The 24016-nt window shown below is 47.6% G+C and overlaps 1 protein-coding gene across 1 annotated transcript in view; it reads right to left on the reverse strand.

Annotated features, from left to right (window-relative positions):
• The window catches only part of LOC116950899 (annexin-B12-like), a 39505-nt gene extending 17925 nt beyond the window's left edge, over positions 1-21580 (reverse strand). Inside the window, exons 1-6 of the mRNA XM_032969055.2 lie at positions 21127-21580; positions 15070-15139; positions 4954-5206; positions 4438-4563; positions 3215-3366; positions 411-534 (exon numbers count right to left, since the gene is read on the reverse strand). Of these exons, the coding sequence (XP_032824946.1) occupies positions 411-534; positions 3215-3366; positions 4438-4563; positions 4954-5206; positions 15070-15138 (724 nt within the window). The 5' untranslated portion in view covers position 15139; positions 21127-21580. The remainder of the gene's footprint in view (positions 1-410; positions 535-3214; positions 3367-4437; positions 4564-4953; positions 5207-15069; positions 15140-21126) is intronic.
• Between the last annotated feature and the right edge of the window lie 2436 nt (positions 21581-24016).

The raw sequence follows: 24016 nt of genomic DNA on the forward strand, positions 1-24016 counted from the left end.
CTGAGGCTCAGTTTTATTATTGTAATGTCATTCGCCGGCCTGGACGCTTATAACGGTTCTGCCAGCATATAGGATTTTACATTACTTGCACTGCCCACGCATTTGGTCGGGATACATCACAATCTTTATTGAGACTGGAAGAATCCAATGAGCTATGAAGAGAGCTGGTGGACAGGAGGCGTAACGTCAGCACAACGCACGAACCCGGCTCAACACTGCGAGGATGCGGGGTGATGGCATCACACAGATGTGTGTGGTGACGTCACCACCGTACACCGAACCAGCCAGCCAGGTAGCCAGCGAGCAGAAGTGATTTACGTGAAAAAACTGGCTACCAAATGGCAGCACCATGAGAAGCAAGTAGTAAGCGGCTTGAGGTGGAGCCCTTGTTGAGGCTGTGCATTGCTCACCGAGCCCTTTCATGGCTTTCCGCAGCATCTCGCAGTCGTCCTGGACGTTAAAGTTGCCGATCGGCTTCACCGTTCCCTGGGGGCCCAGGCTCAGGCCGGCCATGCCTCCAATTGGTGGAGTTGGCTGCATGGGAACAGAGCAGATGTGCGTTACTCTCCATTCACTCCCTATCAGTGTATTAGGTGACCCGGGCTGCTCCTGCTATGGAATTATTCAGCATCTGTGACGAATGTACCGCACTCTGCATTCGCACATGTTGGGAGCGGTAGTGTTGCGGTTTGAGCATTGGACTACGAACCCGGCTACCCGAGTTCGATTCCCGCTCAGGGCCAACACTAGTGACGATTAACAGAACCGGTCCTCGGCCTCCCCTAGGTCGACTTCCTCAAAATGAGCACACCTGGTGCAGTGTGTAAAAAACGGCACTCGGGAGACAAAGGCGGCCGGGCGTGGGGCTGGCCACCCACTCCCACATGGGCATTACTGCATACCTGTCAACCCATACAGTTTACCCATTATTCTTGTACAGGGAAATTTAGTTTTCAGGTCCATACGGCGTACAACCGTTTTAATACGGGCAAAAAAAATCACAATATTTTACTGTGGAGAGTAGCGATCTCTGTAGCAGCCAACAAATTTGTTCCTCAAACTTGTACAAACAAGATTGGGATCTAATAATAGTTTGTTTCCCCCATTTTCTGGCAACAAAACTGAAACCTTTTTACAAGGAATCATGTTTACATCAACCACAATACCTGCGGTCAGAATGCAAACAAACACCCTCTGATAATGTATGCATTGTCCTTGAAATGGATTGGTCCACACCAGAGAAAGCTTTCCTTAGAGCCTAGTCTCATACGGTGTTCGACCAGATGACACCAAAAGGCGCACAACTCAAAGACAACGCACTATCAGAGTAATGAGGGCTCGGGGTAAGCATTTACATCATGAGGCCTCATTTGCCAGTACCAAAATATAATATATTTTTTTCTCCTTGATAGTGTCTTGTGTTTAACCCTTCATAATTTTCTGTTTATTGTTGTACATCTACAACATGAGTGTGTGCATCCACGTATCAAGCAAGCAGCAGCATCAGCATGCAAGATCACAGACAGTAGCATAATAAGTATCATTATTGTATACATCAAACAGTTTTTGTTTATCTTCTTGGTTCTTTCGGTAAAGTCATGTAGAAGGGAAATAATAAAATAATAAAAATAAAACATAATAAAATCAAATTCTCACGACGTTACGGCCACAACACAAGTCGCCTTCCTCAGGTGAAGAAACAGAACTGTCGGAAAGACAGCGCTCCAATGAACACTGCTAAGCTTGGCAGCGTATTTTAAGCTGAGTGGGAGGAGCAGAGCACCTTGACAAAGGAGTTTACATATCAACAGAATAATTTAGCATTGAAGTAGCTGTGTTAATGTGAGAGATTAGCAGGATGTTAAAGTTAGAAATTAGCATGTAACTGGGAGATTAGCATGATGTTAGTGTGAGGGATTAGCATGTTAAAGTCAGAGTTTACATATCAAGAGGCATTTAGTATATTGACGCTAAAGAACTGCAACTACCCAACTATCATAAAATAAACCAATGTGAAAGAACTAAATATAAACTACATCAATATAATCAATGTACTCAATATATTCTCAAATAAGCTGAGCTATTAACATAAACTAACTGGCTATACACTACACTATATAATGAATACCATATAGTAAACTGATAAAAAACTAAAATATAAACTACATCAATATTATCAATAAACTCAATATACTCTCCAATCAGCTGAGCTACTACTAACTATATGGTATTCATTATATAGTGTAGTGTATACCCAGTTACTTTATGTTAATAGCTCAGCTTATTGGAGAATATATTGAGTACACTGATGTCGTTTATATTTAGTTCTTTCACATCGGTTTATTATATGATAGTTGGGTAGTTGCAATTCTTTAGCGTCAATATACTAAATGCCTCTGTTGATATGTAAACTCTGACTTTAACATAGCTACTTCCGTGACCAGTTACATGCTAATCCCTCACACTAACATCATGCTAATCTCCCAGTAACATGCTAATTTCTGACTTAACATCCTGCTAATCTCTCACATTAACACAGCTACTTCAATGCTAAATTCTTCTGTTGATATGTAAACTCCTTTCTCAAGGCGCACTGCTCCTCCCACCCAGCTTAAAATACGCTGCCAAGCTTAGCAGTGTTCATTGGAGCGCTGTCTTTCCGACAGTTCTGTTTCTTCACCTGAAGAAGGCTTCTTGTGTTGTGGCTGAAAAGTCGTGAGAATTTTATTTTATTATGTAAAATTTTTATTATTTTATAATTTCCCTTCTATGTGACTTTACCGAAAGAACCAAGAATTTGAATCCCTGCAGTTACTAAAGCTTTAAATGGAAAGTTTTTGTTTAGTAACATCATTTTGTCGATTTGTTTTAGTTTCTCCCTTGTGATGGGACTTTGGAGGATGCATGTTGAGATTTAAAGGGGACAGGGTGACCAATAAGGTATGAATTGGTCTCCACTGAGATAGGCCCTAATAAGGGGTTGACAGGTATGTTACTGGCCTTCATCGGTGCTCGCTAACAGCACCTGCACCAAATCTGTTAAAGGCTATACAAGGAATATTTGTCTTTGTATTTCCAGATACACAGCAATACCACTCATGTCAAGACACATCCACTACAACACACTGGACTTTCTATGAGCAATGGCTACGATCACAAGTACTCTCCATCGGCATATGAAGACGCTGTTGAGATAACAGTACCAGTGACCGACCTGGTAAGGAGCAGGAGCCGGGGCAGGGGCCGGAGCCGGGGCAGGGTAGGGGTTTGGCTGTGGCACAGGGGCCGGGCTGGGCGTGGGTTGTGCCGGTGGAGCAGGCCCTGGGTAGGCACCAGGGGCGCCCGGCATTCCTGGCTGGTAGGACCCTGTTCCAAAGAGTACACAGACAGATGCACATTCTCGCTCTCCCGTGGCGAATAAGAGCATCACATTGCACTCGTTCAGCCGAAAATTTCACACAAGACATTGGGATGGGCATTCTGCCTTCCCATCTGCAGCTCCCATGGTATGGAACGCATTCCCACTCCATTGTCAGCAACTTAAGTCCTTTCCAATATTTAAGTCCCATTTAAAAACCTTTTTGTTTATTACAGCCTTGAATTGAGTCAACCTTGGTTTGGGTATGCCATGTGTCTTCCGAGAGGCTATATATATGTAGTGACATCGCGGGATGCCACTGTGTAGTGCCGGGCCCTAGGGAGGCACGGCACGCGGTGTATTGACATCGCGGATACCACGATGGTGTGGGTGTAGTACCGGCCCTAGAGGGGTTCGGTCAGCGCCAATTGATAGCGCTGGATGGCACCATGCTTGGCGTGCAGTGCCAGCCCTACAGGATAGGGTGTGGAAGTGCCATCTGTAGGAAAGGAGTTACTAAAGGCCATGGCACTCTGATTGAGTTGAGAGGACACGTGACCGGTTAAGCCTACAAAGGGGCCCTAAGTGGGGGCTAGGGGTGGTCACGTGGTCGGGGTCCAGATTCTGCTCGAGGATTCTGGAAGGTGGTTGTGGCCAAGCGCGGAGCCAGCCACACTGCAGAGAATATAAGTCGGGTCCCCCAGAGGGACCGTCGTTGTTGTTCATCCTGAAGAAACCTTCGTCTACGTCCTACGTTCTACCTTGTCTCCAACACGTGGACCTGAACCCGAGCTGTGGTCCGGTCCATTATAGCTAGTTACGTTGTAATTAGTGTAGTTAGCCTGGAGGTCACCACCATAGGTTGTTATTCTGTCAAGGGGCAATTACCCCGTGTGTTGGTGTTAAATACATGTGTTGCCTCCAAGAGTACGTCTGCGACTCAGTTGAACTCACTACATATATATTTAAAAAATTGTGGTTTTGTACAGCGTTGTGAGATGCAGTATTGCATGAACGATCCAATATCAAATGTAATTATTATAGTGAAGTGTGAATGGCCAATGAGGCAGATGCAGGACCTGGTGGAGCGCCACCGCCACCGCCTCCACCACCGCCACCATAGTTCTGGATGGAAGGTTGCCCGGGTGCGCCAGGGTAACCAGTGGGGTAACCAGATGGCGGGGCCCCGAAGCCGGCGCCAGGGCCTGAGGGGGGGGGTGGGGGGGTGGGAGGCGGGGGGGGGCACGGGCACAGAAACACACGTGGAGCGACGAAGAGACGAGGCAACTACGCACTCTTCAAACTCCACAGCTGCGCTCCCTCCCTGGTGTTATTTGTATTGCAAATATCAAATATCTTCCCTTAAAATTAAACCGACAATTTTACCGAATAAGTAAATTAGAACCATTTGTCCTCTTTGAATTTCCTAATTTTTTAACTGCAGATATCATATCCAATAAGCAGAGTAAATATCACTCCGATACAGGAGCCACACGTCAAGTGGTGGAATGCGAGCCACCTGGCTTTGTGCTACAGTACTAGCCCCGAAATCTGTACCCTGCTGCACACCAGTGCGAAGTATGCAGAGCGCTTACCACCAGCACCAGGGTAGGCGGTGAATCCACCCGTGCCCCCTGGGGGGGGGTACCCCCCGGCGCCACCTGGTGGGGGATACCCCCATGCAGCTTGATCCATCCCAGGTGCTGGGGGGTATCCCCCACTTCCATAAGGTGGCTGCCCAGGGGTGGGGTACTGCCCGCCAGCCATGGGAGGGTAGGCTCCACCCGCTCCCCCATAGGGGTCTTGTACAGGCGCCCCCGGCGTCCCCCAAGTCTGCCCGCCCTGTGGCTGTATAACAAATACAACAGGTTAGTCACCCATCCACATGCACGGATAATTACAGTTCATAGTTAGTTCATAGTTCATTTATTTGGTATAGCCCTGTGAGCCATTCGGCTCTTGAATCGGGTGCAACCGCAACAAACAAAAAACATGAACAAGAAAACATCTTAAAGTGATTTTGTGACTGTGCAAACAGAAAATACAGGAAAAATATATCAAAATATTCCTGAAATAGCACCGTACACCAACGCTGTGTGCAAAAATCCCAGTGGGATGCAAGTCAAACAACAACAACAACCACAAGACAACTAAGATTAAGGCCATCAGTCTAACTCCGTACTACAATAAACAAAAACATGGGCAAAACAAAAAAAACTTTTCGAAATCACCAAAATAAAAGCCATAAATGCAATGTAACAGTGATCATAGGGACTGTGACAGAATTTTTAACAATAAACTACATAAATAAATTATAACACCAACAATAACAACGACCGATTATCTACATTGCAGAAAATAACATTTCGTTTCCGTTGCCAGGGAGGCCTAAGCTACTTATAAATAAGTGCATGCCAAAATATGAATGTTAATATTCTAAAGGCTCACATAATAACGAACCAGCATTTAACACTAAAACGTGAGTTCAGTTTAAAGTTAATGAGCGTACTTATGACGCAGATTTAGCACAAAATATTTTAACAGCTCACCCCCCTTCATCAACCTCACGTGCTCCAGCTCACCCCCTGCATTATCCCCACTCACTGCAGCTCACCCCCTGCATCACCCCGACGCACTGCAGATCACCCACTGCATCATCCCCACTCACTCCAGCTCACCCCCTGCATCATCCCCATTCACTGCAGCTCACCCCCTGCATCATCCCCACTCACTCGTCCCTCATTCTCAATCCCATTACATCCTCCCATTTCCCACATTCTCTCTAACTCCACCTATTTCCCAACCTTCCCTCCTTCCACGTGCAGCGTCATTAGTGCTGCCAAGCAGCTGCTTGTGTTTCACATCAATATCTTAAAAAAGCACCAGTGCAGCCTCTGTCTCAACAGTGGCCTCTTCTCAAGAAGACTCCCAAGAAGTAAGTCCATGAGCCCTAAGCAGATGTTCCACTTGTTGGTACCACCTGAAGTAGTATCACTTCAGTGCTTCCAATTTCATGATGTGGCCAACAAGAGTAAACTACAGTAAAACCTTGCATTGCGAGTAACTTGGTCTGCGAGTGTTTTGCAAGACGAGCAATTTTTTATACATTTTTACTTGATAAACGAGCGAGGTCTTGCAATACGAGTAGTATGTATATGCTTTGTTTGCTGAGCGTCACGTGATCACAACTGAGCCGATTGTTCTTCTCTCTCTCGCTGCGGGATTGTGGGTAATTGTCGCCCATGCTCGGTCTCAGTCGGCGTGCCTCACTCGTATAGTCAACATCCGTGCGAGCGTGTACTGTTTACTATAGTGTTGTTACCACGTGTGTGTGTGTGTAAAGCCTTTTTATTGTGTCCAAATGTAGTTGACTGTTCTTTAGTAACTGTACTACAACAATAGCCCTCTCCTCCTCTCTCTTGTCTGCCTCACACCAGCCACGATTAAATTTCATTAATACATTTGATTACTTTATATTAAATTTAAATAATAAAAATATAAAAAGGTATTTTGTATTAATACATTTTATATGAATATTTTTGGGTTGTGGAACGAATCATCTGAGTTTCCATTATTTCTTATGGGGAAATTCGCTTTTATATACGAGTGCTTTGGATTACAAACACGTTTCCGGAACGAATTATGCTCGCAATCCAAGGTTTTAATGTATATGAAAAACATAAATGAGTGGGCCATAAAATAACTAACTCACATCCGCCATAAAAAAGATATCCTGAAGCAGAAGCTTTGTGCTGGATACAGTTACATTTGCAAATGTCATTTGTACCTTTGATTATAATTAACTAGCTGTACTACCCGGCTTCGCCCGGGACTTGGATCCACCACGCCCGGCCGCCTTTGTCTCCCCAGTAACGATGTTCACACATCACAGCAGTTACGCGTTTTGAGGCTGAGTTGACCTAGGGTAGGCCCAGGACCGGTTAAAATAATCGTCACCAGTAGTGGCAGTGTGCGGGAATCGAACTCGGGTCGCCGGGTTTGTAGCGCAGTGCGCGAATCGCTACGCAGTCCCCCCCCCCCACACACACAGGATAAAGACAAAATCCCCCGTGTAGTCTGTAGGGGCAAGTGCTGTTAGCGAGCACCTATGAAGGCCGGCACGGCACACGAGGGGGTGGGTGGCCATCACCACGCCCGGCCGCCTTTGTCTCCCCAGTGGCGATGTTCACACACCACACCAGTTACTCGTTTGAGGCTGAGTCGACCTCGGGGAGGCCCAGGACCCGTGAAAATAATCGTCACCGGTGGTGGCCGTGAGCGGGAATCGAACTCGGGTCGCCAGGTTCGTAGCGCGGCACGCTAACCACTACACAACAATGCGTCACGTTTCCACATGCGCGGGTCACATGACATATTTGACGTCACAGCTCACTTGCCGTGCAAAACAAATATGCATTATTGAGCTCCCTCCCCCCCCAAAAAGTGTATTTTCATAATTTTGCATGGTGTACAGTCTTGAAAGTACCCACATGGCAAATTCCAAGTCTGTTGCATGTCGGGAAGTACGCTAAACATTTTGAACACACACATCACAACTTTGCCTTTTATATATATGAAGATTACATGTGCATCGATAGTTCACTGTTAATGTGCCATTTTGAGGAACTACTTTGTGGCGTTATCTTGGAGTGGTCTGGGACAGTGTTGTTGTTTTTGCTGCCTTGCCAAGGCTTGATAAATTGGACTTATCTTAACTATAAATGTTATTTTTGTCCATCTGTGTGTATGCGCACGCTTGCGAGGGATTTGGCTCTCAAACGGTGGGGTTGACATAAAAAAAATAGGCAGGTACCACGCCGTAAGCCCCGCGGTAAGCAAACGCTATTCCTTTTTCTCTATACGTCAATTTTTAAGTACTTTATTTAGCAATTTTGTGCAGATTTCGTTTAAATACTTATTAAATAGTGCGCGATCGACCATACCAACTCACACGCCTTCGCTGGGGGGGGCCCTACCAAGTCACACGCGTTCGGTGGGGGTGAGGGGGGAATTTTCTTTAACGCGTAAAAAATTCAATCAAAATACACAACGTTTAAGGTTAATTCTTCAGTGTGATGTCCTCTTCTCCCCCCTCTCCACCCTGATGCGTGCAGTTACTACTATAGAGTCCGTAGATATTAATATTATAGCGCTTAGATAGTACTATTGTAGCACGGGCGGGGGGATAGTGGAGGGGGTAGCGCCCCAGCCACCACCCTGCCAAGGTGCCACCTCGGCCGGCTGGGCAATCTAGGCGAGGCCCGGGGCTCTGCACTAGGCCTCACCACGCCAATGTTAAGTACAATTTTCTTGCTTCTTTCACTAAACTCACGTTGATAGAAACCTATTTAAATAATCACCTTACAAATATTACATTAATAATGTTTGTGTGCAGACAACTAATATTTCTATTCCTTGCTTCTTTAGCTAAACTCATGTACGTAGAAATCTATAATTTTAATAATCACCTTGGAAATATTAAAATATTTGTGGCTGCTGACAACTAATGTCTAAATTTACTTGGTCAATATTAATATATTTATTATTGTGTCTAAGTCCTTGTGTGCGTGTGAGTCCATGTGCATGTTTGCCACCATGTGTGTGTGTCTACGTCCGTGTGTGTGTGTATCAGTTGATGTGCGCATCTGCGTCGATGTGTGTGTGAGTCGATGTGTCTGTGTGTGCGAGTCGATGTGTCTGTGTGTGCGAGTCGATGTGTGTGTGTGAGGGTCGATGTGTGTGTGTGAGGGTCGATGTGTGTGTGTGTGTGTCAGTCGATGTGTGTGTGGCTCCGTGTGAGTGTGTAAGTCCATTTCTTTGTGTGTGTGTAGGTGCATGTGTGTGTGAGCCGATGTGTGTGTGTGTAAGTGAAAATAAAAAAGAAATTGTGTGCGTGTAAATCGATGTGTGTGAGTTGATATATGTGTGTCAGTCGATGTGTGTGTGTCGATGTGTGTGCATAGCTCCATGTGTGTGTGAGTCTATGTATATGTGTGTGAGTCGATGTGTGCGAGTCGCTGTACGTGTATACGTCAATATGTGTGTGTATCTAAAGTCGGTGTGTGTGTGTGTGCGCAAGTCGATGTGTGTGTGTGGGTCGATGTGTGTAAGTCGATGTGTGTGTGTGTCAGTCCATGTGTTTGTGTGCGAGTCACTGTGTGCAAGTCGATACGTCTGCGTGTCAGCCGATGTGTGTGTGTGGCTCTATGTTCGTGTGGGAGTCGATGTGTGTTTGTGTCCATGTGTGTCAGTCGATGTGTGTGTGTACGTCAATGTGTGTGTGTACATCAATGTGTGTGTGTACGTCAATGTGTGTGTGTACGTCAATGTGTGTGTGTACGTCAATGTGTGTGTGTACGTCAATGTGTGTGTGTACGTCAATGTGTGTGTGCACGTCAATGTGTGTGTGTACGTCAATGTGTGTGAGTCCGTGTGTGTGTGTGTCCGGCAAAACAACCGCCTACCTCCTCGCGGTGCCGGACGGGCAACTCTGTCATGGACAGTGCTGTGGGGGGAGGTCCAATTTCGATTGGCTCCTCCCCTCATGGCATCTGTGTCCACCACAGGGGCTAAATGGGGGCTCTGGCTCTGGACGGGTGCGAGGGGCTGGTAACCCTTCCACCTTCAATTAATTACCACTAAACTACGACTGAAATATATAACTAATAAGCTTGTGCTGGAGGCCCCGGGGGGCCAGGCGTCTATGACGTCTCCTGGCCAAACCCCAATTGGCGGAGCCAGGAGATTGGATATCTACCCTCGGGGCTCCTCCAGAAACAACAAAAAACCACTACGGGTGGCCACGTGGAATGTTCGAACGCTCACTGCGGAGGAGAGGCTGCCACTCCTCTGTCGGGAGCTGGACCGGTACCGCCTGGATCTATGTGGCATTCAGGAGGTCCGGTGGACCGGTTCTGGCTCCTGCCACCATGAGGGGTGGACAGTCCTCTACTCGGGGCAGCAGACTGCCAAACAATAGGGTGTGGCTCTTCTTTTGAACAAAAGAATGAAGGGGGCGTGGGAGCGTGGCAGTGAGGTGTGGGAAGCTGTAAGCCCCAGGCTACTTTGGGCTCGCCTTCCCATCAACCGGAGGCGAGGAACGGTGGTCGCGGTTACTTATGCCCCCACCGAAGATGAACATCCGTGGAGGGATGCAGGCAAAGCCGATGAGTCAGATGCCTTCTATGACCTCCTGTCACAAGTGCTGGCTAAAGTGGCCCCTCGGGATAGTCATCATCTTGGGTGACTTCAATGCCCGAGTTGGTCATGATGCTGGCACCTGGTCTGGAGTGATTGGAGGGCATGGGCCAGATCAGCTCAATAACAATGGCAGGAGGCTGCTAGATTTTTGTGCAGCCCATGGGCTTGTAATTACCAACACGCTGTTCCGGCATCGGCGCATCCACACAACATCACGGATGCATGCCGGGTCCAAGCAAGAACATCTGCTGGACTACATAGTGACGGACCAGCGGATGCGAGCCCATGTCCTTGACACCAGGACCTACCGTGGAGCTGATCTGCCCTCTGACCATCGACTAGTCATCTGTAAGATGCGCCTGCCATTCTTCCACTCCGGTGGTGAGTGGACACCCAGGACCCCATTCCAACCTAAAGTGGCGTGATCTCAGTTATCTGATGAAAGTTGCAAGCGAGAATTTCATCATCGCTTGCGGCTGGGATTGGCATCGTCCCCGACTCCTCCTGATGTCGAGGGTAAATGGGCGAGGTTTAGGACTGTGACTCATGCAGCTGCAATGGCTGCTTTGGGTACATGGTCCAGACCTCCCCAGAGACCCTGGCTGACAGAGGAGGTGTTCAGGATGGTTGAGAAAAAGCGACAGGCCCACTGTCATCGGCTAGAGAATCCCACGTCAGAGAATGAGGAGGCTTACCGCAGCCTTCGCTCGGAGGTTCGGAGAGCCGTGAGGCGCTGCAAGGATGGGTGGTGGTCGCGGGTTGCTGAGGAGATGGAGTATGCCTCAGTGGCCCGTGATCACAAATCTCTATTTAACTCCATTAAAAAAGTAACCTGCAGCGCCACACCTATTACCATTATTAGGGGAAAAAACGGTGATCCAATCTCCGACCCCCAGGAACAGTTTTGCAGATTTGCTGAGCATTTCTGTGAGGTCCTGGGGGAGGGAAAATTCCTCAGCCAGGAAAACATCGTGGCATAAAGCGAGGATGACCCTGCTGAGGCTGCGGTGCCTCAAATATTGGAAGAAGTCACCCCCTGTGAGTGGCTGGCTAAGGTGCCATCTGTTGAGGAAGTACTGAGGGCGATCCGGAGTCTGAGACCAGGAAAGGCAGCGGGCAGAGATGATCTCCAAAGTGAAATGCTGAGGGAGGGTGGCGTTTGTGCACAGACTGCCCTACATGACATCATAACAACAGTCTGGACCACTCGACAGGTTACGCAGAACTGGAAGGATGCCCTGGTGGTCCCCCTCTTTAAGAAGGGGGATCGCACAGACTGTAACAACTACAGGGGCAGCTCACGCCTCAGTGTGCCGGGAAAGGTCCTGGCAAGGATTATTCAACATCGCCTTGCTAGGCACGCTGAGGAGAGGCTTGAGGAGCCCCAATGCGGTTTCAGGAATGAGCCCTCCTGCACAGATGCCATATTTCCTGCCCGTCTGCTACAGCAGAGGTGTAGGGAATTCCACCAAGACCTACATCTCTGCTTTATTGACCTGGTCAAGGCCTATGATACCATCAGTAGGCCTGGGCTCTGGGTTGTTCTTCGTGCTTTCGGAGTCCCTGACCCTCTGCTCACGATCATTAAGGACCTTCATGATGGTGAGTGGGCCCAGGTAAAACTACGTGGCCGGGAGTCAGAGCCATTCCCTGTACACCTTGGGGTGCGACGGGGATGTGCTCTGGCTCCTACATTATTTAACATCTATTTTGACCACGTAGTTCGTGAAGCCTTCAATAGCTGTAATGGAAGAATTTCCATTTGGTACAGATATAATGGGAGGCTGATCGATGCCCGGGTGTGGTCAAGAGATGGCTCCCTATTGGTCAACCACGTTATGTATGCCGATGATTTGGTAATTGCTGCTCATTCAGAGGAGGAGTTGGAGACGCTGCTTTTGAGACTGGAGCGTGCCACTAAGAGGTGGGTCCTTACCATCGGCCCCACCAAAACTAAGCACCTGCCTGGGTATTTTGTACCATTGGACACTCCACCCCCACAACTCCCAATCGATGATGGGGCTGTTGTGGAGAGAGTGGAGAGTTTCTCATACCTAGGCAGTGTGTGCTCATGACCGGCTCCGGTTTAACAGGTCTCACTCTGAATCAGTCGAGCGGCAATATCTTTTCATCGGTTGCGTAACGCTGTGTGGAAGCTACCTGGTCTGTCGCTCCGCACGAAGCTTGAGGTCTTCTCGGCCACGGTCATTCGCTCCCCCTTCTTTACGCTTGCGAAAGGTGGACCCCCCTAATGGAACATCTTCGCCGGTTAGAAACATTTAGGCTGGCCTGCCTACGATCCATCCTGGGTTTAACCAAGCTGGATTGTGTGAGGAGCTGACAAATCTGGGCAAAGTCCCATCGGTGAGCTCTTCCGGCAGGCAAGGCTGCGTTGGCTGGGCCATGTAGCCCGCATTCCCAGCCACCGCATGCCTAAAGAGCTTTTGTTCGGCCGGATAGAGGGGGCTAAATGGGCGCGGCACGGGCTAGAGAAGAGATGGAGTAATGTGGTACAGGAGGACGTGGAGCTGAGTGGACTTGCCGATGATTGGTACCAGCTGTGTCAAGATCGGCCTCTTTTGGAGGAGGCTCGTGAAGGACGCGACTGGGCAGTTGGAGGCAGTCGCCCTCCAACAACAACGGAGGGCGGAGGAGCGACGCTCACAATAACGAGCGGAGCGCCGGGTGGCTAAAGCACAGCAAGTTGGCACAGTAGGGGGCACAGGTGGTGCATCAGCCAGTTGTCTCAGTCGACCCGTGGCACCTGGATCTGCCCCGTGACCTCCTGCCAGCGGGTTTTCGACACTTCATGTGGCCTCAAGGTGCACATATCTGGCACAAGCGTCGTGGTGACGTCACCAACACTTAGTGGCGAATGGCAGTTGTTGTGTATAAGTCGATGTGTGTATGTGTCTTTTTTGCCCGAGCAATGCCGGGTATTTCCCGCTAGTGTCATATATTTATTTCTCATTTATATATAGACTTGCTAACCTTTTTCTCTATTTTGCACTCATCGTTTTTATGTATTGTTTGCTGTTGTAACTTGATGACCCGCCCATATTCCTCCAGATTCTTCCAGTCTAAATAAAGATTCTGATTCTCAATCTGACATCAATACATCGGTGCTGCTCGCATTTGCTATGTTGGATGCAACCAACATCTGCTCTGGCCCATGGACTAAGTCGCGCACATCCCCGTCTGCTCCTCCTGATGACTGCATTTGATTCTTCCTTCCTGTTGATCTGGTTTTCTGAAATTATGCCCTTGCGAAATATCACTGCAGGGGGTTCAGAATACGCGTCGCTTAACTCTAAGAATGTGATGTTAAGCCCTATATTAACACTTTGAGAATGACTCCCTGGTAAATGTAATATAGTAATATCCCAGTTTATGTCAGGGATGCGTTCCTGAAATGTGCGACGAATATCGCAACGACGTCAACCAAAGCAAAGTACAGGGTATGTAGATGAAGGCTAGGGCAATGGATACGAGAAAAGACGGATGCTGTCAGCGACATCAATGTGGGTTGAGGCGACAAATCAGGTCGTAGTATTAAGTGATGACATGTTTGTGAAATTACGTAAAAGGGGTATACGTAAACTGGGGTATTAGTGTGGTAGCTGAGCTTTCTCAGTGTTTTTTTTAAGTAGACATTCGCTCATTCTGCTGTGGGGTGGGAGACGTGTTAAATGTTTTCATGTAATCTTGAACACAATACCGTCATCTGGGTGAAATGACCGTCATTAATTCGAATCCACATCGGATCAGAAGAGCTAAATTCCAAAAAAGGCCCTTTCAAGAAACAGACATCGATCCAATGAGGTCTTTGAAGGCTATCTACCACCCTAAACACGGCCTCCTCACCACCTTCATCAGGCACTACCACAAGTGATGGCACATTGACGATTACAATCACAGTTGATCGTGTGACAGTCATCAATGTATATTAGCTCCTAAATAAGAAATGACCATCATCACCTCTCCCAGCAGTCATTCACCCGGCTATAGATAGGGGTGACTTATATAGCCAGCACACAATGGACTACTCAGAAAATGATTCCATGTGTTTAGTTTGTTGTCCTTACCCCACCTCCGATTAGCACAGTTGGCTACGTATGCAGCAAAAGACATTCAACATATATACTATATAAGACCCTAAACAGCCAGGCACATTTCACTCAGCCTGATTGAAAAAGGACTGTAACCCAGACGTATGCATCATCTCAAAGGGCAAGAATGGACAGCCACCATCAATTAAAGGCAATTTTCCAAAGAGCCAGAACAGACCAGCAGTTACACACATTGCATTACTGATACTGGCCATTCGTTACTCGGGCCTCTGGTGTCTTCTGTAAAAAGAAAAGCAAGAGCCATTAATCTGTTGAAACGATAAGCATGACCAAATCAATCCCTTGAGCTGGTGTAAAGTGGCAATTCCCTTGGGCTATAGAGCTGTGTGCTGCGTGCTGCCTGCTCAGAGGGAACGCGTTGGGTGTTCTGCGAGCGCTCACCGGATAAGGCCCTGCGCCTGGGGGATAGGCTGGGGGGTATCCCCCTCCAGGGTAGCCGGGGTATGACATCCTATGGGAGTACGCACAAACATTTATAATGCAGACACGGTTATTAAATATACTGTGCAATATTACACCGATATACTAGGCAGAGTGCATGGCTGGGATATTACTGCAAACTTTGGCTACGTACGGTGCGAAAGAAGTTCAACATTCATACAAACTTGGGTCTTTTTCACAAATGTTAATGGAGACTGTTCAAATGGGCACCCCCAGAAAACCCAAGCTAACGATGCATAATTTTAAAATCACAATTGCGCTTCATGCTGATATTGTAGATGATCTCAAGTTCTGCAAGGTGTTCCATTTAATTATTTTATGAGCTGGCTTCATTGTGCAAGGCAACACGAAAACATATAGAGCAGAATTACAAAGCATTTAAGCAACCACGTAATAGCTCCTCACACTATCGTCATGATCAGAATTCAACTCTGCAATAGACAAAAGGCAAGTGCATGTCTTGAATCCTCGTCGATATGGGTTAACATTAGAGGTTCCAAATGCTTTTCTGTGCACCCTTGGGTGCAACACCAAGAATGTTAAACGTCTGATTTCTTCTTGGCTCTTTCAAGCATTGGCTCAGAGACGGACGGAGGTTTAAAATTAAATATAAGAGCACATTGCCAGGAATTCCAAATTACAAAAACATGTGAAAGTCACGTTATCGTCAGTGGCGATTGAAAGTGTAAACAAGTCAAATCTAGCTAGGGTACACACGGCTCCGTCAGCACTTTGTGTGTGTGTGTACACAGAGCAACGACAGCACACGGCTCTCCCAGCACTGTGTGTATGTACAGAGCAGCGAGAGCATCACGGCTCTCCCAGCACTGCGTGTACACACAGCAGTGAGAGCACACGGCTCCGTGATTACTGCGTGTGTGTACACAGTGCTCTCAGTGCCGTATGCAGCGCGAGGCCATGGAGGCAAACAGCATTAGGACCCTTGGACCCGATGAGAGGAACAACAACACACTGCGTAAACCCGACCAGGCAAAGCTGAGCGCGTCCCACCCGGTGCGATACGAAAGATGGAATGTGCCTCAACCGTCGCTAGGCAACGTCATCACTCCAGAAACAGCAGCCAATCAGCGGCCAGGACAACAACCCCCGAGCAACATGGCTTCCAAGGTCGCGTCACGTCCCCTGTGTAAATTGACCAGTCTTGCTGGGTCTTTCTCTCCCCCTGCCACCGCGGGGTGGATTTCCACACAACTCTCAAAAATTTACCAGACTTGCTGGGTCTTTCTCTCCTACTGCCGCCGCGGGGTAGATTTCCACACAGCTCTCTCATTGACATGCTAATTTCTCTGCTCCAGCAGACCCACCTCTCTCTCTGCCCCCCCCCCCCTCTATTTAAGGCCACGACACAGATGCATTGGGTCTCTGTGTGTCTATGTTGTCTCTCTCTGCTTATGTGTCTGTCTATGTGTCTCTCTCTCAAATTTAGTTCTACCTGATGACGATTGATTGTGTTGCAATCGAAACGGCGTATTCTATTATTTAATTTATTTTCTTTCTACGTGACTTTACCGAAAAAAACAAAGAGTAATACCACTCATGTCAAGACATCCACTACAACACACGGGACTTTCTATGAGCAATGGCTACGATCACAAGTACTCTCCATCGGCACATGAAGACGCTGTTGAGATAACGGTACCAGTGACCAACCTGGTTGACAGGTATGCAAACCTGTCTTGCCAAGACGCGCCTTATTGAGCAAGTTGAAATATTTAGGCCTTCTCCTGGACTCAAAACTGTCTTTCCAGATCCACCATGATCACATGGCCAATATGATGCATACCGAAAATGGATTCCTATACAGAAACGAACGCTGTATACCAGCTCGACTCCATCTAAAAATTAGCTAATGCCACCATCCTGCCCATACAATATTTGATTATTGCGACACCATCTACCACCTAGCTTCTTAATCTTTGTTAAAATGTTTCATTCCATTAAACAACTCTGCTCTCCGTTTTGCCCTTGATGCCCCCTCTAAAACATACCATTGTAACCCGTACATTAACTCAAACCTGTCCCCTGGATATCCTCCACACAGTCCATCCACTGGGATGTCTTCATCCAAATAGTTATCTTAAACAAATCCGCTACTTGCCTAAAGGACTACTTATTTCCTCTAACTCCCTCCCGCAGGCTCAGAAGTGCCTCCTTATTTCTCCTAAAATCCTATTTGTTAAATACTTAATGGGTATTAAGTGTTTTCATGTTACTGCTCCACGTATCTGGAATACTCTCAATGAAAGCTTGGTTGCCAAATAGACCAAAACACAGAGCTTACTTGCACATGTACTTTACTTTTTTCTGGTGCCTCCTGCTCGATTAAACTTGCGCTGTGTATTTTTATTCACGTGTGTTTAATTTACAACTTTCAAACAACTCGGTTGTTAGCTGTGAAATACTCGTTCTCTGCAATATTGACATTTTTGGTCGTTTGTTTTTTGTTGTTGCTGCTGCTGCTGACGCTTCTCCCTTGTAAAATAGCCGGGCAGCTGGTTTAACAGAATCATCTGTGCAACCAGTAAACTCAAACTCAGCGTGGCTGAATGCATAGTGGTGCCGTCACAACGGCTAACTTAAACGACGATAGCCATGTTGCATCGAGATTGTTTTCCTGGCAGCTGATTGGCTGCTTCAGCAGGAGTGATGACGCGTTCCCTAGGTACCACTGACGCGCGCCTATATTTGCGATCTCACTGGGCACGCGCTGTCGTCGGTAATACCATTGGACAAATTAGTTGAGTATAAAATGCATAAGTTGCGGTGGTTGCATAACGTATTGTTTGTTCTGCAAGTGTTTGCATTGAAAGGAACGTGGCACTACAGATAGGAGTCTAACTTGACTTAATAGCTATGTAGCAATGAGAACCCTGTAGAAAGGCCTACTCTATGTGCTCATTACAGTGACCACCTGTTCTACACCAGACGTGGAACAGGAGGCCAAATACACAAACTACCTTGATCTCCGAAAAAAAGGATAGATGGCCAAGCTGTGGAGCTTCAATTAAATATGTCCGGTCTCCATTGCCTCACAAAAATAGAGGTAGTTCTTTGTAATGGAAAAGATCGGATAATAAATTAAATCAAGAATTGGCATACATTGGTCAATTCATTATATTAATATATCCACGAAAGCCACCACTGAAATGTGGGCAGACCAGTAGTGGTTAGGACACTGTGCTTCACGTCGGCTGAGCACAATAGCTCGTGCCCTTGGAACGTTGCCCATCCCTAGACCAGGCTATACGCTGCCAAGACAAAGAGCCATCACTGAACGAATAGTAGAAGGCAATGGAGAAGTTTAAGGGAAGCTGTAACACAGCTGTAATAAGTTAAAAGCAATAATCTATAAAGGCGTTTCAGGAGTTAAAAGTTTAAGTAATAGAGTACTGGAACTGTTTAAATAAGACCTGGAAATTTGCCGTTGTTGAAGAGGGAACGTGACTAAGAGTGGTTCCTGAAAAAGTACAACTCGAGGAGAGAACACCGACTACTGCTAATCAAGTCACGGTGAAGAGATCTTTTCTCCGGAAAGAGTGCGGTCACTGTTTACATTCACGAGAAGAATTGTGTCTGCACTCCGTCAGAGTTCAGCGCTGAAAGCACCGTCGCCGTGCTCTCATTAACGGCGTATGACTTAGTCGTCACTGTGACGGGGCCTTCGTTCATCAAGCTGACAGCTGCCACTGCTACCGCGTGGCTGTGTCGCTGCGGCATAACGCTGTTAACATCCGCACTGCACCGGAGGAGGCATCGTGTGCAACGACTCCTACAGGCAGAATGCGCGTGTCCATTGACTGCGACTTAAGGGTACCGAACTGTGCTTAAATTCCAATCAAAAAATATCACTACTTCGGTCTGCGTTATAAAGTCCCTAAAGATTTTGAGTTGTGTATGTACATTTACTACTTTTTATATATTTTTTGTATCACGATTGATTTTGCATAGAGCATTGCCTGATTTGCTTTTTGACCAATACAGTACCTTTGTAACAGTATCATAAAGTTGTACCGATCACCGGTTGTCTATTAAAAATTGGCATTTTTGCATTTAATAAATAAAATACTTGTTTGCGTTAAAGTGCTGTTCCAGTGTGTGTGGTTTACCACTGTGTTAAACCATCCCGTTGCATGTCATGATGTCGGGGTATCAAACGAATCTGGTTTAAAAGGGTTAGTCATTCAATTACACCGGAGACAACGAACCACCAACATTATTGGCAGATACAAAACCGGAGTATCTGGTGGACAGTGACCAGATACCCCGGTTTTCGCACTCGGGGGTTTTTAGATCCTCCCATAGAGGTTGGTTATGTATGCATGTTGAACTTCTTTCGCACCGTACGTAAGCCAATCCTGCTAACTGGGGGTGAGGGGGAAGGACAAAACACTATAACGCATTTTTTTCTGGGCTTAAGGCCGAGGAAAAACAAAAGTCCATATCTCTCTGTGTGGAAAGATTTACACAGCCCGTCAGCTCAGGGGCCTTCCAGAGCGATGTTTCCCAGCCACTCGTGTGGAAGCTGGAAACACTGTCGGCTCGTTTCGACAGAGACATGTGCCACAAGAGTGGAATCGTGGGGGCATTCAGGTAAACACTCCTACGTTACGAAACCCCCAAGACGATGCGCCATTGTGGAGTTTATCATGGATTGCGGTTAACATCTGGAAACGAACACATGCGTGCGTAGACTGTCGGATAGCATGCTCGGCGAACGTCTATGATCGTCAACCATCTCTCCACTGCTAGATATCTATCCACTGAATACCGTGGCGACAATGTATACACTCGAGTAGCAGGACGGGGTAATATCGGGCCAGATCGGGGCAGGAGAGCGATGTGGACTGATTGAGGCAGGAAGCTGGTCGGGGTGTGATGTAATCCCGTCAGCAGCCATTGGGGTCGATGCTGGAAAACTGATCTAGGGGGAGACGGCAGGAGGGAGGAAGCGATTAAGGTGGAATCGACGACCCTGGGCTCGATGACCTCTTAACCTTGATTTAGCCTCCGGTCATAAACGATTTCGACGTGGTCGCGACCAGGCCCGTCGCGTTGCCGGTCTCACAGCAACTAATCGTGCAATCGCACGCGAAGAGACTTTTGACAGAGATGCCGTGAGCATCACACGCCATGCAACGCCTCTACCCAGCCTAACACACCGCCGTGAGGTTTGCCTGTTAAAGGATACAGACCCTTGCCAATCCACTGCTGAATCAACGGTCGTGCCCGATTGAGTGCACTGCGCTAACCACTGCACCACCCCTCCATCCCGTTCCGCGTGTAACCGGTTACACAATCCGTGAACTGTATAGGCAGTACGCGCTGGTCCGAACAGGCTCCACCGATGCCGTGATAATGACATTGATTGTAACTATTGTGACGATGGTAATGACTGTGGTGAACGTAATGGCGATATTTATGGTAATGCTTGTGACGATGGTAATAATTATGTTGGGAGCGGTATTCTAGCGGTTTGCACGCTGAGTTTCTAACCCCGGCGCCCCGAGTTCGATTCCCGCTCACGGTCAACACATGTGACGATTATCCGTCCTGGACCTCTCTTAGGTCGACTCGGCCTCAAAATAAATACTTGGTGCGGTGTGTAAACATCGCCAAGGCGGTCGAGCGTTGTCCTGGCCGCCCACTCCCGTCTGCCGTGCCGGCCTTTATACGTGCTTGCTAACAGCAATGTTACAGGCGATACGGGGGATAGTTCTTTGTGGTAATGGTGATGACGTAATGATTGCGATGATAGTAATGGTGATATTGATGGTGATTATGGAAATTACGTCGATGGTAATGTTCTTGAAAGTAACGACTGTGCGAACGATGGTGTTGATAACAATACTACTTTTTGTGAGCGTTGCTGTTGATCACATTGGTAGCAACGATGGTTATGGAGTCTTGGAAATTATTGTGATAGTAATGACATGGATGGTGATTGTTGATGGTGGTCATGCTGTGAATCCCACTCACGTGAGCGCTGCGAGTGCGAGCTTGCGCCGCTAGGCCTCCTCAACCTCTTCTGCCGCTCCTTCTCCGACAGCCGCGCCCCACTGCACTCCTCCAAGCAAACGGAGAGTCGTCCTTCCTTTCCTCCCTCTCTCCGTCTATCTATCTCGCTCTCCGTTCTCTTAAGACCGGCGGCAGCGGCGGCAGCAGCAGACGCAGTGAGACGAGAGGACTGCGCTCCGCCTGTAAGGGGAGGTGGAGACGAGGAGCTCTGTGGGGCGGTGGTCACGGGAGACGCGGGTGACGGAGGCGCAGGGCGGGCCGCGCGGGGTTCGAGCCGCGCCCAAAGACGCACACAGAACCGGTCTGACCGGACGCGACGCGATATGCGCCACACGAGTCACGGTTCAAAATATGCTGCTGCTGTTGCCGAGCTTGCCTCCTGACCATCGTCCTCATCATGGCCACCGCCTGCGTCTCATGTGCATGTCCACCTCACAAAGCAAACGACCAACCGCGCGTTTTCAGCCTCGAGCCCTCTTTTGGTGCAAAACCACGACTTACTGGGGCCACCCAGGCCGGCCCGCCCACAGCCATTCCTCTGGTCGAATTGGGTCTTCAGATCACGAATATGTACGATAATCGAGAGGTCATAATAATAAAGCTGTACTGCAGTATAATGGAGAATTAACCTCGTTTTGGAGTAAAACGCGAGATGAAAATGTCGTGGAATGTTAACAATTGGGCAATATCTGAGGTCTTCCATATGTGTTATCTGCCAATTAGTGTTTACATATGGGAGGAAACCGGAGAATCTGCAGAAACCCACGACAGAGTCCCCAACCAGACGGAACAGGTGAAATCCATATTATTTGCTTTACCGCCTTCTCTGAGGGCGCACAAAAGTGAGTTTCACCGTATGTGCGATCCACCAACCCTCACTGCCTCCACAGCGCTGGATTACATCCGTGCAGTAGCCACCACCGGCCGGCTGACAAAAATAACATTGTGTATAAAGGGCGGTATGTACGCTACGCTTACGGCCCTACCTTGTTACCTCCCTTAACATAAATCTTCCTTCAAAAATCTTCTGAAACAGAAGTTTAGTGCTGGATACAGCCACATTTGGCAATGTGATTTGTTAATTAGATTTTTTTAAATGTATCGATAGTTTAATTTTAATATACAATTTTATTGATGGACTATGTGTTGTCTTGGTGTGGTCTTGAACTGTTTTGCACTTTTGGAAACCTCATTTGCCAGTAACAAAATATAATTGTTTTTTTACCCTTTTTTCTGGCTTGAAATTGACGATGCAATCTGAACTTTATTTAAGGGGCGCTACGGTGGTGTGACGTTATCTTCCTCGCCTGATATGCAGGTCAAGGGTTGCCTGAATATTTCAAGTTTGCATGTCCTCCCCGTGGTCGCATAGATGTTCTCCGGTTTTTCCCTCATTTAGAAATTAGCATTTAGCTTATTTTGCTGCTATAAATTTTCACAATATAAGCCACTTTGTTGAGCTATAATTTGTGGCCAGGTCGATTCTGAAAAATAAGTCAAGACCTCAGTGAGCTTTGTCTGGTAAGATGGGGATGGTTTAGTTTCATTTGTATGTTTTTGGGTGCTTTGCCTTTCCTGTACTTTGCACTATCGTATTTTTGTATCGTTTATTGCTGTAATGTTGATATCTGCCTCTACTGGACATCTGTGAAAAAGAGCTTTATAGCTCATCAGATTCCTCCAGTATAAGTACTGTATTTGATTCTGCTCATGGTGGATACTCATACCTTTCAACCTCCTATCAGTGCCTACCTCATTACAGACCAATTCAGACCTTATTGGTCACCCAGTGCCCTTATAAATTTCAACGTGCATCGTACAAAGTCACATCACAAGGGAGAAACAAATAGAAAAAAAGTGCCCGTTTTGAAACGGCTGTACGCCGATGGATCTGAAAACTTCCCCTATACAAGAATACGGGGTAAAGCGTATGGGTTGACAGGTATGGAAAATGCTCATGGTAGACACTGGTAGCATTTTCCACCCCAAGTGGAAGTGACCCAACAACGCCATTGCCTCGCGGGTAGGGCGCCCTCATAATCAAGAACGCAAATATATTCACACGTGGGTAATAACGCGCAACGTCGCGGCCATTCTATATCCATGAATACCTCGCCAAATACGTCGCCTCTCGCGACTCACGATGGTACAATCCGTCCGGCTGCTGCACGCGGGTCGATGTCATCGCTCAACCTTCGCGGTGGACGTCATCTCGAGCGTGTTTGATCACCTTTTACTGCCGCTCCGTCGTTAGGCTCGACCACAGCCATCGTGCAAGGGCCATGCCCTGCCCAAGCCCCCGTTTAGCTTGGAACAGACTTTTAGGGTAAGGGCTGTTAGCGTGCACCTCTGAAGGCCGGCACGAGGCGGTGGGTCGCCAGGACCACGTCCGGCCGCCTTTGTCTTTTCAGTGGCGATGTTTACACACCGCACCGAGTATTAATGAGGATGAGTCGACCTAGGGGAGGCCCGATAATCATCACTGGTGTTAGGCTATGAGCGGGAATCGAACCGCAGCGTGCTAGCCGCGACACGACCGCTCCCAACATTGCAATATTTTTTACCATCACAAGCATTACCATTACTGTCACCACAATCATTACCATCATCACAATACTGTAGTTACAATCAATGTCATCATTATCACGGCATCGGTGGAGCCTGTTCCAACGAGCGCGCACTGCCAGTACAGTTCACGGATTGTGTTCTAATTTGTAAAGGGATGGAGCGATGATGCAGTGGAAAGCGCAAAAACGCCCAGTCTTAGGTATGGCCAAACTACCCCCAAGACCAACATAGATATGTACGCATGTTGAACTTATTTCGCGCCGTACGTAGCCAACCGTGCTGA

This window comes from Petromyzon marinus, chromosome 41 (genome assembly GCF_048934315.1).
Source record: "Petromyzon marinus isolate PM22_M1 ecotype Great Lakes invasive population chromosome 41, UKy_Petmar_22M1.pri1.0, whole genome shotgun sequence".
Taxonomy (NCBI): domain Eukaryota; kingdom Metazoa; phylum Chordata; class Hyperoartia; order Petromyzontiformes; family Petromyzontidae; genus Petromyzon; species Petromyzon marinus.